Source organism: Rhinoraja longicauda, chromosome 40 (genome assembly GCF_053455715.1).
Source record: "Rhinoraja longicauda isolate Sanriku21f chromosome 40, sRhiLon1.1, whole genome shotgun sequence".
Lineage (NCBI taxonomy): Eukaryota > Metazoa > Chordata > Chondrichthyes > Rajiformes > Arhynchobatidae > Rhinoraja > Rhinoraja longicauda.
This window is the reverse complement of record NC_135992.1, coordinates 2,846,728-2,859,395: the sequence shown is the minus strand read 5'-3', so window position 1 is coordinate 2,859,395 and position 12,668 is coordinate 2,846,728. Positions and strand designations below refer to the sequence as shown.

Here is a 12,668-nt window from a genome sequence, read left to right as displayed (position 1 = left end):
CTGAGCAGAGATGATCCTCCTCCTCTCCCTCCTCCTCCTCCTAGCCCCAGGTCATCAGCAATTACTGACGTGAATCAGCGTCCAAGTATTCCATCCACATTCCCCCAGTCCCCGTCTCTAGGAATGCGTGACTCACCCGGACCTGTCTGCACCTGGCCCCAACAGGAACAGCCATTACACAAACAATCGTTTATTATGGTTCAGAGAGACTTTTACAACTTTAAATATATAAATAATTAGTTAACGTCTTGACATTAAAAACAGTTTGAGATTCAGTATTTACAGCAGTAATCTCTCATTCTTACAAGCCTCAGATCCAGCTCCACCAAGGATCTCAATTGAACAGTGATATCTCTGAATCCATCTCCCCCCCCCCACCCCCCCGTTTGATCTCCACTCAACCTGCCCCATCTATAGCACCGAAGATAGACACAAAAATGCTGGAGTAACTCAGCGGGCCAGGCAGCATCTCTGGAGAAAAGGAATAGGTGACGTTTCGGGTCGAGACCCTTCTTTATACTGACTTTTCGGGTCAAGACCCTTCTTCAGACGGCGACGTTTCAGGTCGAAACCCTTCTTTATACTGACATTTCGGGTCGAGACTCTTCAGACTGACATTTCAGGTCGAGGCCCTTCTTCAGACTGACGTTTCGGTCGAGACCCTTCTTCAGATGGTGACGTTTCCGGTCGAGACCCTTCTTTAGACTGACGTTTCGTGTCAAGACCCTTCTTCAGACTGATGTTTCGTATCAAGACCCGTCTTCAGACTGACGTTTTGAGTTGAGACTCTTCTTTAGACGGCCACGTTTCAGGTCTAGACCATTCTTCTGTATCAGACTCCAGTCCCTGAAGAGTGGGTGTGTGAACAAGCAGGACCAGGCTGCTGTCAGCTGGAGTAGGTGGCAGCCAGGGCTCCAGGGAGTGGGATCGTTGGATCTCCGCACACCTTCCCCTCAGGGTGACTTCACCTCATCACCTGATCCCCGGTGTGGCCTGCCCGCCCCCAGCCAGTCTCCCAGGCTCCACCCGTTAACCCTGACAAAAAAGCCAGACTCCTGGAACCAAACCCTGGGGCAGCAAGATGTCGACCCAAGGAACTGCAGATGCTGGGGTTTTTTTTTAAAGACACAAAGTGCTGGAGTAACTCAGCGGGTCAGGCAGCATCTCTGGCGAACATGGATAGTCAGCCTTTTGGGTCAGGACCAGTCTTCATTCTGGGCAAGGAGGGTGGGCGAGGAGGGGCCAGGGGGTCTATCTCTGCCTCGCTGGGGGGGGGCGCCCTGAGGGGTGTCCTGATAGGTGCCTGTGCAGTGGTCAATGGGGACGGGTCCTGAGCTGGGGATGAAGCCTGACGTGCCGATACGTGGACTGGAACTGCCAGTACACCCCATGCCAAATGCTACACGAACTGGCCAAGACAGACACCAGCCGTAGGCCGAGGCCCCAGACGTCCCCTCTTCACTCAACACTCAGGGACAAACACGAGGCGTGAAACACGAAACAAAAAGGTAGCATATAAATAGCATGAGACGTAAAACATTAAATCGAGAACCAAAAGAGCAAAATATACAGTGCAAAGAGCTAAGTCCCAACGTAGGTCCCAACGAATCCCATCTCGTCTCTTAACCGCACCGGGACAAAGCTGGTCAGCTACAGTCTTCGCTCAACAAATCCAGTGGTCATTACCGATGAGACATTTGGTGAAAGTCATAGTTTGGTCTTTAGTGCACAGTGCTCTGGGATTTATCCCTTCCATCGTATCCACGCCGTCTCCAGAGGTCGACGATGAGTTGCCTGTTGGCTGTGAATGGGAGGTCCATCACAGATTACAGTATCGCATCACACCATTCCAGGGCTGCTCGGACAAAAGATACCTGGAGGCAGAGACGGGATACAGTTTACAGATCTGAGCCACTGACTCTGACCCACGAGCCCTTTCCTCAATGCTCCACTCCCTCCCCATCTATCGCGGCCCCAGCCCATACCGTCCAGTCCTGGGCCACACCTCAGTCCCTTTACCCTGCACATGTCTCTCCCTCCCCCTGAAACCAGTCTCCCCTTTCTCAACCTGCCCCAGCCCACACTTCCCTCAGCCCCAGCCCATACCTGCCCTGGCAAGGGTTGCCAACTGTCCCGTATTAGCCGGGACATCCCGTATATTGGGCTGAATTGCTTTGTCCCGTGCGGGACCGCCCTTGTTCCGTATATATGACCCGGGGGGGGGGGGGGGGGGGGGGGGGGGCGCTGTAGGCCCGGACACTGTAGGCCTGGGGGCCGCTGTAGGCCCAGACACTGTAGGCCCGGACAGTGTAGGACCGGGGGCCGCTGTAGGCCCAGACACTGTAGGCCAGACAGTGTAGGCCCGGGGGCTGCTGTAGGCCCGGGGGCTGCTGTAGGGCCGGACACTGTAGGCCCGGACACTGTAGGCCAGGGGGCTGCTGTAGGCCCGGACAGTTGAGGACCCGGCGCCACCTAACGGAGGTTATGTAGCCTACAGTGTCCGGGCCTACACTGCCCCGGCCTACACTGCCCCGGCCTACAGTGCCCCACTGGGCCTACAGTGTCCCACCAGGCCTAATACGGGACAAGGGCGGTCCCGTACGGGACAAACCAATTTAGCTCAAAATATGGGATGTCCTAATATGGGATGGCTAATACAGGACAGTGGCAACCCTACCCCCAACAAACACACACATCTCTCTCCCTCATCCTGCCCCTGGCCTACTCACTCCCCCCGTCAACCCCCCCCGGCCCACACCTCCTCAGCCCCAGTCTACTCCCCCCCCCCCCCCCCCCCCCCCCCAGCGCTCACCTGCCCCTCTCTCAGCTCACACCCTCCCAACCCTTCTACCCCATTGCACATACACACCTCTCTCTCCTGCCCCCCACTCACACCTCGCCCAGCCCAGGCCCACACCTCCCTACCTCCCTCCCTCCCTCCCTCCCTCCACCTGACCCCAGCCAACAACCCCCCTCTTAACCTGCCCAGTCCACAAAACCCCCAGCCCACTCTCTCCTCCACTGCCCAGTCCATCACCGGCCCTGACCTCCCCACCATCGAAGAGATTTACCGGAGTCACTGCCTCAAAAAGGCAGCCGGCATCATCAGAGTCCCACACCACCCTGGCCACACTCTCACTAACCCACACCACCCTGGCCACACACTCACTGACCCACACCCACCCTGGCCACACTCTCACTGACCCACACCACCCTGGTCACACTCTCACTGACCCACACCACCACCCTGGCCACACTCTCACTGACCCACACCACCCTGGCCACACACTCACTGACCCACACCACCACCCTGGCCACACTCTCACTGACCCACACCACCACCCTGGCCACACTCTCACTGACCCACACCACCACCCTGGCCACACTCTCACTGACCCACACCACCCTGGCCACACACTCATTCCACCCCTGCCATCGGGTAGAAGGTACAGGAGCCGGAAAACTGGAACGTCCAGGTTCAGGAATAGCTTCTTCCCGACAGCCACTAACCACCACAACCTCAAAAAGCTCTGAACTACAATAGACTATTATTATTATTATTGTTTACAGTGCACTATGTTCACATATTGTGTTGTGATGCAGCAAGTAAGAATTTCATTGTTCTATCTGGGACACACGACAATAAAACACTCTGGACTCTTTCCCCCTGCCCCCAGCCCACACTTCTCCCCTTGCCTCCCTCACCACACATCCCTCCTGACCCAAGCTGACACCCCCCCCACCCCTTCGAATGCCTCCCCCCCACCCCTAGACCCCGCTCGCACCCCACCTCTCACGCCCCAGTGTGATGGCCCAAAGCTCTCACCTGAATCCGGGCGGCTGGCTTCTATGTTTGGTCAATCCCCTTCTTCCCATCAAAGAGTTTGAACTTCCGATGTTTTCGTTTGCTGCTGCTGTATTTGCGGGCCCGGGCGATGGTGGGGGCGGGAGAGGCCAGGGACCCTGAGGAGAGCAGACGTACATCAGGCTCCCAAACCCACAGAGCCCCCCTCCCTCGCGCACAACCTGCCCGGGTCACAATCCGTTGCTCTAGATGTCAACATCTTTACATCGGCAAAACCAAACGCAGGCTCGGCGATCGCTTCGCTCAACACCTGCGCTCAGTCTGCCTTAACCAACCTGATCTCCCGGTGGCTGAGCACTTCAACTCCCCCTCCCACTCCCAGTCTGACCTTTCTGTCATGGGCCTCCTCCAGTGCCATAGTGAGGCCCACCGGAAATTGGAGGAACAGACCTCATATTGAACATTGAACATTGACTTCTCCAACTTTAGATAGTTCCTCTGTCCCTCTCTTCCCCCCCTCCTTCCCAGTTCTCCCTCTATCTTCCTGTCTCCACCTATATCCTTCTCAACCCGAAACGTCACCCATTCCTTCTCTCCTGAGATGCTGCCTGACCTGCTGAGTTACTCCAGCATTTTGTGTCTACCTTCAATTTTAACCAGCATCTGCGGTTTATTTACCTCCACAGCAGGTGTCCACTGTTTGACCCAAAGGCAACTAGGGCACCCATCCTCCACACGCACTGACCCCTCTGGCTCCTTGGTAGTTGAAACCAAAGATACTAGAGGAACAAGATAGACCACTCGACCCTAAAAACCAAGAGGCGCAAAGAGGTCCTTCTTAGGAGCAAAGAGGTCCTTTTGCAGTTGTACAGGGCCCTAGTGAGACCGCACCTGGAGTACTGTGTGCAGTTTTGGTCTCCAAATTTGAGGAAGGATATTCTTGCTATTGAGGGCGTGCAGCGTAGGTTTACTAGGTTAATTCCCGGAATGGCGGGACTGTCATATGTTGAAAGACTGGAGCGACTAGGCTTGTATACACTGGAATTTAGAAGGATGAGAGGAGATCTTATCGAAACATACAAGATTATTAAGGGGTTGGACACGTTAGAGGCAGGAAACATGTTCCCAATGTTGGGGAGTCCAGAACCAGGGGCCACAGTTTAAGAATAAGGGGTAGGCCATTAGAACTGAGATGAGGAAAAGCTTTTTCAGTCAGAGTTGTGAATCTGTGGAATTCTCTGCCTCAGAAGGCAGTGGAGGCCAATTCTCTGAATGCATTCAAGAGAGAGCTAGATAGAGCTCTTAAGGATAGCGGAGTCAGGGGGTATGGGGAGAAGGCAGGAACGGGGTACTGATTGAGAATGATCAGCCATGATCACATTGAATGGCGGTGCTGGCTCGGAGGGCCGAATAGCCTCCTCCTGCACCTATTGTCTATTGTCTATTGTCTATAAACCGTAGTGTGTCATGACGCCATTTTAGTCGGCAAAAACTTGCAGTAACATTTAAAAAGGAAAATATAAAAAATCTGTGAGTTGATAGATGAGATATATTCTGCATTTTAATGGTATCATCACACATACTGTTCCCCCAAAACACTGATCACACTGCGAGAGGCAGAGCGGATGGCGGGGTTTCGCTTACTAAAATGGCGGACGTTGCGTACTATACTTCAGTATAGGCGATTTCAACGGAGTGGTCCATCTTGCTCCTCTAGTATCTTTGGCTGAGACCCAGTGTAAGTTGAGGTGTTGGATACTCACCCTCTCTGTCCTGAGTGTCCGCGTACTGAGCTGCGGTCATGCACTTGCACGCAACGTGATCGTGCAGGACAATCACTGCCGTCTTGGACACGATGCCTCTCCTCTTAAATACCTTCTTCACAAACTGCGGGACAGAGGGGACAACATTCGAGTCAAAACCCAGAGCAAGCTAACAGCCTCCAAAGCAACCAACATCATCCCCAAGAACATCGAAACAAGGAACTGCAGACGCTCGTTTATTTAAAAAAAAGACAGAATACTGGAGTAACTCAGCGGGTCGGGCAACATGATTGTGGATGATCAGCCATGATCACAATGAATGGCGGTGCTGGCTCGAAGGGCCGTATTGCCTCCTCCTGCACCTATTTTCTATGCTTCTATGTTTCTGAGAGGAGATCTTATTGAAACGTATAAGATTATTAAGGGGTTGGACACGTTAGAGGCAGGAAACATGTTCCCGATGTTGGGGGAGTTCAGAACCGGGGGCCACAGTTTAAGAATAAGGGGTAGGCAATTTAGAACTGAGATGAGGAAAAACTTTTTCAGTCGGAGAGTTGTGAATCTGTGGAATTCTCTGCCTCAGAAGGTAGTGGAGGCCAATTCTCTGAATGCATTCAAGAGAGAGCTCTTAAGGATAGCGGAGTCAGGGGGTATGGGGAGAAGGCAGGAACGGGGTACTGATTGAGAATGATCAGCCATGATCACATTGAATGGCGGTGCTGGTTCGAAGGGCCGAATGGCCTCCTCCTGCACCTATTGTCTATTGTTTATTGTCTATGTAACATCTCCAGAGAACGTGGGTAGGAGACGTTTCAGGTTCTGAAGAAGGGTCCCAGCCCGAAACGTTGCCCATCCATGTTCTCAGCAGATGCCTCCTGACCACAGAGTTACTCTAGCACTTTGTGTCTTTCTAAATCATCCCAAGAGTCTTTGTCCGTAGACCCTTAACGTCAGGTCTGGTACCTTCTCCATCGATGCAAAGAGCTTGGAGCCGTCGCGACCCCTGCACAAAGCTAGCTGCCTGCCTGCCAGCCACTCACCCATGAGGCAGATGTCCAGCCAGAGTCCCGCCCCGCTCAGGCCACCCTCTCGGCTAATTGCGGAAAAATGCCAGGAATTCCCTGGACCAACATGACTGACCCCCGACCTGCGTTCCGATTTAGTGCGGGCTATTTTTGCTTGGCCGATCAGAGGGGGCGGGGTGTGAAAAAGCTCACTGTGGCCTGGGGTCACAACGGAGATGGATACAAAACGCTGGGGTAACTCAGCGGGTCAGGCAGCATCTCTGGAGTAAAAGGAATGGGTGACGTTTCGGGTCGAGACCCTCCCTCAGACTGGGAGTCAAGGTAGAGGGAAAATAAAGGTACAGAACAAATCAGACCCAGCATCGATGAACAAGGAAAGGTGGAGCCCACAATGGTCCATTGTTGGCTATGGAAGAGGTGATAATGGAGGGATACGAACAGTGAAACAGAAGATGGTTACAGGGCAAGTCATTTAAAGTTGAGGTGTAGTGTAAGAATTTCTTCTCACAGAGGGTGATGAGTCTCTGGAGTTGTCTAACCCAGAGTGTTATGGATAGGGTCTCGACCCGAAACGTCACCCATTCCTTCTCTCATGAGATGCTGCCTGACCTGCTGAGTTACTCCAGCATTTTGTGAATAAATACTTCGTCCCGTATTAGCCAGGACGTCCCGTATTTTGGGCTAAATCCCGTTCCCTCCCCTGACATCAGTCTGAAGAAGGGTCTCGACCCGAAACGTCGCCCATTCCTTCTCCCTCCAGAGATGCTGCCTGACCCGCTGAGTTACTCCAGCATTTTGTGTCCACCTTAGATTTTAACCAGCATTTGCAGTTTTTGTCCCTACACATTTTGGCCCAGTCAATCTCTGTTGGACTGCATCCAAGGACAGCATATCCTTTCTTAAACAAGAGAACCAAAACTGTGCTCAGTACTCCAGGTGCGAATACCAGTATCCTGTACAATTGTGATAACGCTTCCCTATTTCTAAATTTAAATCTTTATGGAACAGACCTAGACCTCTCTGCACCTGCAACTTTGTTCATCTCCAACCTCTCTCCACTCGGATAATAGTCTGTGCTGAGATTCCACTGATCTCACTGTTTTCTGCATTAAACACATTTTGCAGAGTCTGGCCTACTTAATCAACTGATCAATATCCAGTTGCAGAGACGGAATGTCCTGACCACAACACGCCCTCCTGACTAATTTTATGCCATTGGCAAACCAGGAACCAGGGGTCAAAGTCTTAGAATAAAGGGGAGGCCATTTACATAGAAACATAGAAAATAGGTGCAGGAGGAGGCCATTCGAGCCAGCACCGCCATTCATTGTGATCATGGCTGATCATCCACAATCAGTAACCCGTGCCTGCCTTCTCCCCGTATCCCTTGATTCCACTAGCCTCTAGAGCTCTATCTAACTCTCTCTTAAATCCATCCAGTGATTTGGCCTCCACTGCCCTCTGTGGCAGAGAATTTCACAAATTCCCTGGGTGAAAAAGTTCCTTCTCACCTCAGTTTTAAGTGGCCTCCCCTTGATTCTAAGACTGTGCCCCTGGTTCTGGAGTCCCCCAACATTGGGAACATATTTCCTGCTCCCAAGATGGCCGCCCACAGTCTCCAGGCCGTCGAGACCGATCTCGCCCCCAGCTTCAGACACCCAAACCTTGTAGCGGCACCATTAATCTCAACGTGTTGCCTTTCAGTTCATGGGTTCCAGGAGCAGAATTAAGCCATTCGGCCCATCAAGTCGACTCCGCCATTCAATCGTGGTTGATCTATCTTTCCCTCCAAACAGCATTCTCCTGCCTTCTCCCCACAACCCTTGACTAATCAAGAGTCCTGTCGCTCCTTCCTTCCAGCATTCACCCCCCCTATCCCCCCCCCCCCCCCGACCACAGTGTCAGGAGGACACGTCACCTATCTACGTTCTCCAGAGATGCTATCTTTCCCTCTCAACCCCAATTCTCCTGCCTTCTTCCCACAACCCCTGACACCATTACTAATCAAAAATCTACCAATCTCTGCCTTAAAATCATCCACTGACTTGGCCTCCACAGCTGTCTGCGGCAATGAATTCCACAGATTCCTCTGACTAAAGAAATTCCTCCTCATCTCCTTTCTTAAGGTACGTCCTGTTATTCTGAGGCTGTGGCCTCTGGTCCTAGACTCTCCCACTTGTGGAAACATCCTCTCCACACCCCGCTCGACAGCCCCCTGGTGCACTGACCCGTAGACTTCCAATTCTGTCAAAGCTCATGAGCCCCCCTCATCTGCGCCCCCCCCCCCCCCCACACGATCCCCCCCCCCCCCCCCGCCCCCCCCAGTCCTCACCCTCACTCGCCGCTCCTGGATCTGGGTGGGCTGGCACTTGTAGTTCTTGATGTTGCAGCAGCCCGAGCAGCGCTGGACCTCCACACAGCTCGGCCACAGGTAGAAGTTGGCCCTGGTGGGATCCACCATGCTCCGCGTGATCTCCATCACCTCCGGCCGAACCTTGCACTGGGCTGGTCTTGCAGTCTCCACCACTGCAAAGAAAGGGGAACAGGGACGGTTCACCAGAGAGCAAGGCAATGTCAATCCTTGCCCCTCACTCACCCGCACCAGGGCACGCTGATCCTCCCACTGCCTCAGGCAGCACCAAAGATACCAGATGATACTAGAGGAATTCTCTACCTCAGAAGGCAGTGGAGGCCAATTCTCTGAATGCATTCAAGAGAGAGCTAGATAGAGCTCTTAAGGATAGCGGAGTCAGAGGGTATGGGGAGAAGGCAGGAACGGGGTACTGATTGAGAATGATCAGCCATGATCACATTGAATGGCGGTGCTGGCTCGAAGGGCCGAATGGCCTCCTCCTGCACCTATTGTCTATTGTCTTGAGGAGCAAGATAGACCACTCGACCCTAAACACCGTAGTACGTCACGGCGCCATTTTAGTCGGCAGAAACTTGCAGAAACATTTTAAAAGGAAAATAACAAAAATCTGTGAATTGATAGATGAGATATATTGTGCATTTTAATGGTATCATCACACATACTGTTCCCCCAAAACACTGATTACACTGCGAGAGGCAGAGCGAACGGCGGGTTTTCGCTTACTAAAATGGCTCCTTTGCGGACTACACTTCAGTATAGGCGATTTCAACAGAGTGGTCCATCTTGTTCCTCTAGAATCTTTGGTGAGCACCAAGGCAATGGTGGGGGGGGGTGGGGGGAGCTTCACACACATCGACAGACCCAGCTGGACACCAGCTCATAGAACATAGAACAGTACAGCACAGCAACAGGCCCTTCAGCCCACAATGTCTGTTCTGAACATGATGCCAATCTAAACTAAGGTATCACAAAATGCTGGAGTAACTCAGCGGGTCAGGCAGCATCTCTGGAGAGAAGGAATGGGTGACGTTTCGGATCGAGACCCTTCTTCAGACTGATGTCAGGGGAGGGGGCGGGACAAAGATAGAATGTAGTCGGAGACAGGAAGACTAGTGGGAGAACTGGGAAGGGGGAGGGGATGGAGAGAGAGGGAAAGCAGGGACAGGTCCTCAATACACATTGACCCAATATACATTGGGGGCGGACAATGCTGGAGTAACTCAGCGGGTCAGGCAGCATCTCTGGAGGCAACCGCCCCCTCCCCTGACATCAGTCTGAAGAAGGGTCTCGACCCGAAACCTCACCCATTCCTTCTCTCCAGAGATGCTGCCTGACCCGCTGAGTTACTCCAGCATTTTGTGTCTACCTTCGATTTGTACCAGCATCTGCAGTTATTTCCCTACCAAGCTAAACTAGTCTCCTCTGCCTGCATGTGATCCATATCCCTCCATTCTCTGCATATCCAGGAGGAGGCCGTTCAGCCCTTCGAGCCAGCACCGCCATTCATTGTGATCATGGCTGATCATCCACAATCAGGAACCTGTGCCTGCCTTCTCCCCATATCCCTTGATTCCGCTAGCCCCTAGAGCTCTATCTAACTCTCTCTTAAATCCATCCAGTGAATTGGCCTCCACTGCCCTCTGTGGCAGAGAATTCCACAAATTCACAACTCTCTGGGTGAAAAAGTTACTTCTCACCTCAGTTTTAAATGGCCTCCCCTTTATTCTTAGACTGTGAGGCCCCTGGTTCTGGACTCCCCCAACATTGGGAACATTTTTCCTGCGTCTAGCTTGTCCAGTCCTTTTATAATTTTATGCGTTTCTATAAGATCCCCTCTCATCTTTCTAAATTCCAGCGAATACAAGCCCAGTCTTTCCAATCTTTCCTCATATGACAGTCCCGCCATTCCGGGTGATTAACCTTGTGAACCTACGCTGCACTGCCTCAATAGCAAGGACATCCTTCCTCAAATTAGGGGACCAAAACTGCACACAGTACTCCAGATGCGGTCTCACCAGGGCCCATTTACAATGGTTGTATATAACATCGTCCACTTCCTCATTTAGGGGGATTAGAGATGTAGTACAAAAGCTGCCATTGCACACCCAGTGAATGTACAAACCAGGGCGGGTGTGGTTTGGTGATGCCTCGATGTGGTTTAAGATCAGTCAGCCACCAGTAGCTCTGTTCACAGGCCACTATTTACTCATTTCCCCCGTTCTTTCAAACCCTCAAATGCCTCTCTCTTCCTCATGAGTGCGACCTCCTCCACACCCAACCCTATAAAATCTCCAGGCTCCTCTCCTCCTGCCCTCTTGCATCACCACCAGTGGCCAAGCCTTCAGATACCAAAGCCCTGATCACAGGCATTCCCTCCACCACACAACCCAAGCCTTGTTGGCCTCACTCCCCTCTGATCCCGACTACCAACACCATGCCCTGGGATCCTGATTCACTTACCTGCTCTATCCCACCCTTAAGTTATTTAGATTAGTATAGAGATACAGCACGGAAACAGGCCCTTCGGCCCACCGGGTCCGCGCCGACCTGCGATCCCCACACATTAACACTATCCTACACCCACTAGGGACAATTGTTACATTTACCAAGCCATTTAACCTACAAACCTGTACGTCTTTGGAGTGTGGGAGGAAACCGAAGGTATCGGAGAAAACCCACGCAGGTCACAATAGACAATAGACAATAGGTGCAGGAGGAGGCCATTCTGCCCTTCGAGCCAGCACCGCCATTCAATGTGATCATGGCTGATCATTCTCAATCAGTACCGCATTCCTGCCTTCTCCCCATACCCCCTGACTCCGCTATCCTTAAGAGCTCTATCTAGCTCTCTCTTGAATGCATTCAGAGAATTGGCCTACACTGCCTTCTGAGGCAGAGAATTCCACAGATTCACAACTCTCTGACTGAAAAGGTTTTTCCTCATCTCAGTTCTAAATGGCCTACCCCTTATTCTTAAACTGTGGCCCCTGGTTCTGGACTCCCCCAACATTGGGAACATGTTTCGTGCCTCTAACGTGTCCAACCCCTTAATAATCTTATACGTTTCAATAAGTCACGGAGAGAAGGTACAAACTCCGCACAGACGGCGCCCGTAGTCGGGATGGAACCCGGGTCTCCGGCACTGCATTCGCTGTAAGGCGGCAATTCTACCGCTGCGCCACTGTGCCGCCCTGATATACCCCTCCCTCCAGTCACTGCTTTCACCAGCTGGGCAGTGCCAAACGAAGTAAGAAGACATGAGGTTCCTGTTGTTAGAGGTATGTGAAACCATGGGAGGGTATAGATAAGGTGAATGCACGCAGAGTCTTTTACCCAGGGTCAGGGAATCAAAAACAAGAGGGCATAGGTTCCAGGTGAGAGGGGAAAGATTTTATACAGGCCTGAGGTGCACCATTTTCACTCAGATTGTGGTGGGTACGTGGGACAAGTTGCCAGGGGATAGACACAAAGTGTTGGAGTAACTCAACGGGTCAGGCAGCATCTCTGGGGAAAAGGAATAGGTGACGTTTCGTATCAAGACCCTCAGTCTGAAGGACGGTCTCGACCCGAAACGTCACCTATTCCAGTTTCCCCAGAGATGCTGCCTGACCCGCTGAGTTACTCCAGCACTTTGTGTCTTCCTTCAGCGCAAACCAGCCTCTGCAGTTCCTTGCTGTACATTCAAGCTGCCGGAGGACGCA

At 52.3% G+C, this 12,668-nt stretch overlaps 1 protein-coding gene across 2 annotated transcripts in view; it reads right to left on the bottom strand.

The window, feature by feature from the left end:
- Positions 1-396: 396 nt before the first annotated feature.
- LOC144611464 (platelet-derived growth factor subunit B-like) overlaps positions 397-12,668 on the bottom strand; it is a 29,772-nt gene continuing 17,500 nt past the window's right edge. For both annotated transcript variants that reach the window (XM_078430580.1, XM_078430581.1), the window contains 4 exons: positions 8,926-9,119; positions 5,569-5,692; positions 3,827-3,963; positions 397-1,874 (listed from right to left, as the gene is read on the bottom strand). In XM_078430580.1, the coding sequence (XP_078286706.1) occupies positions 3,848-3,963; positions 5,569-5,692; positions 8,926-9,119 (434 nt within the window). In that variant the 3' untranslated portion in view covers positions 397-1,874; positions 3,827-3,847. The remainder of the gene's footprint in view (positions 1,875-3,826; positions 3,964-5,568; positions 5,693-8,925; positions 9,120-12,668) is intronic.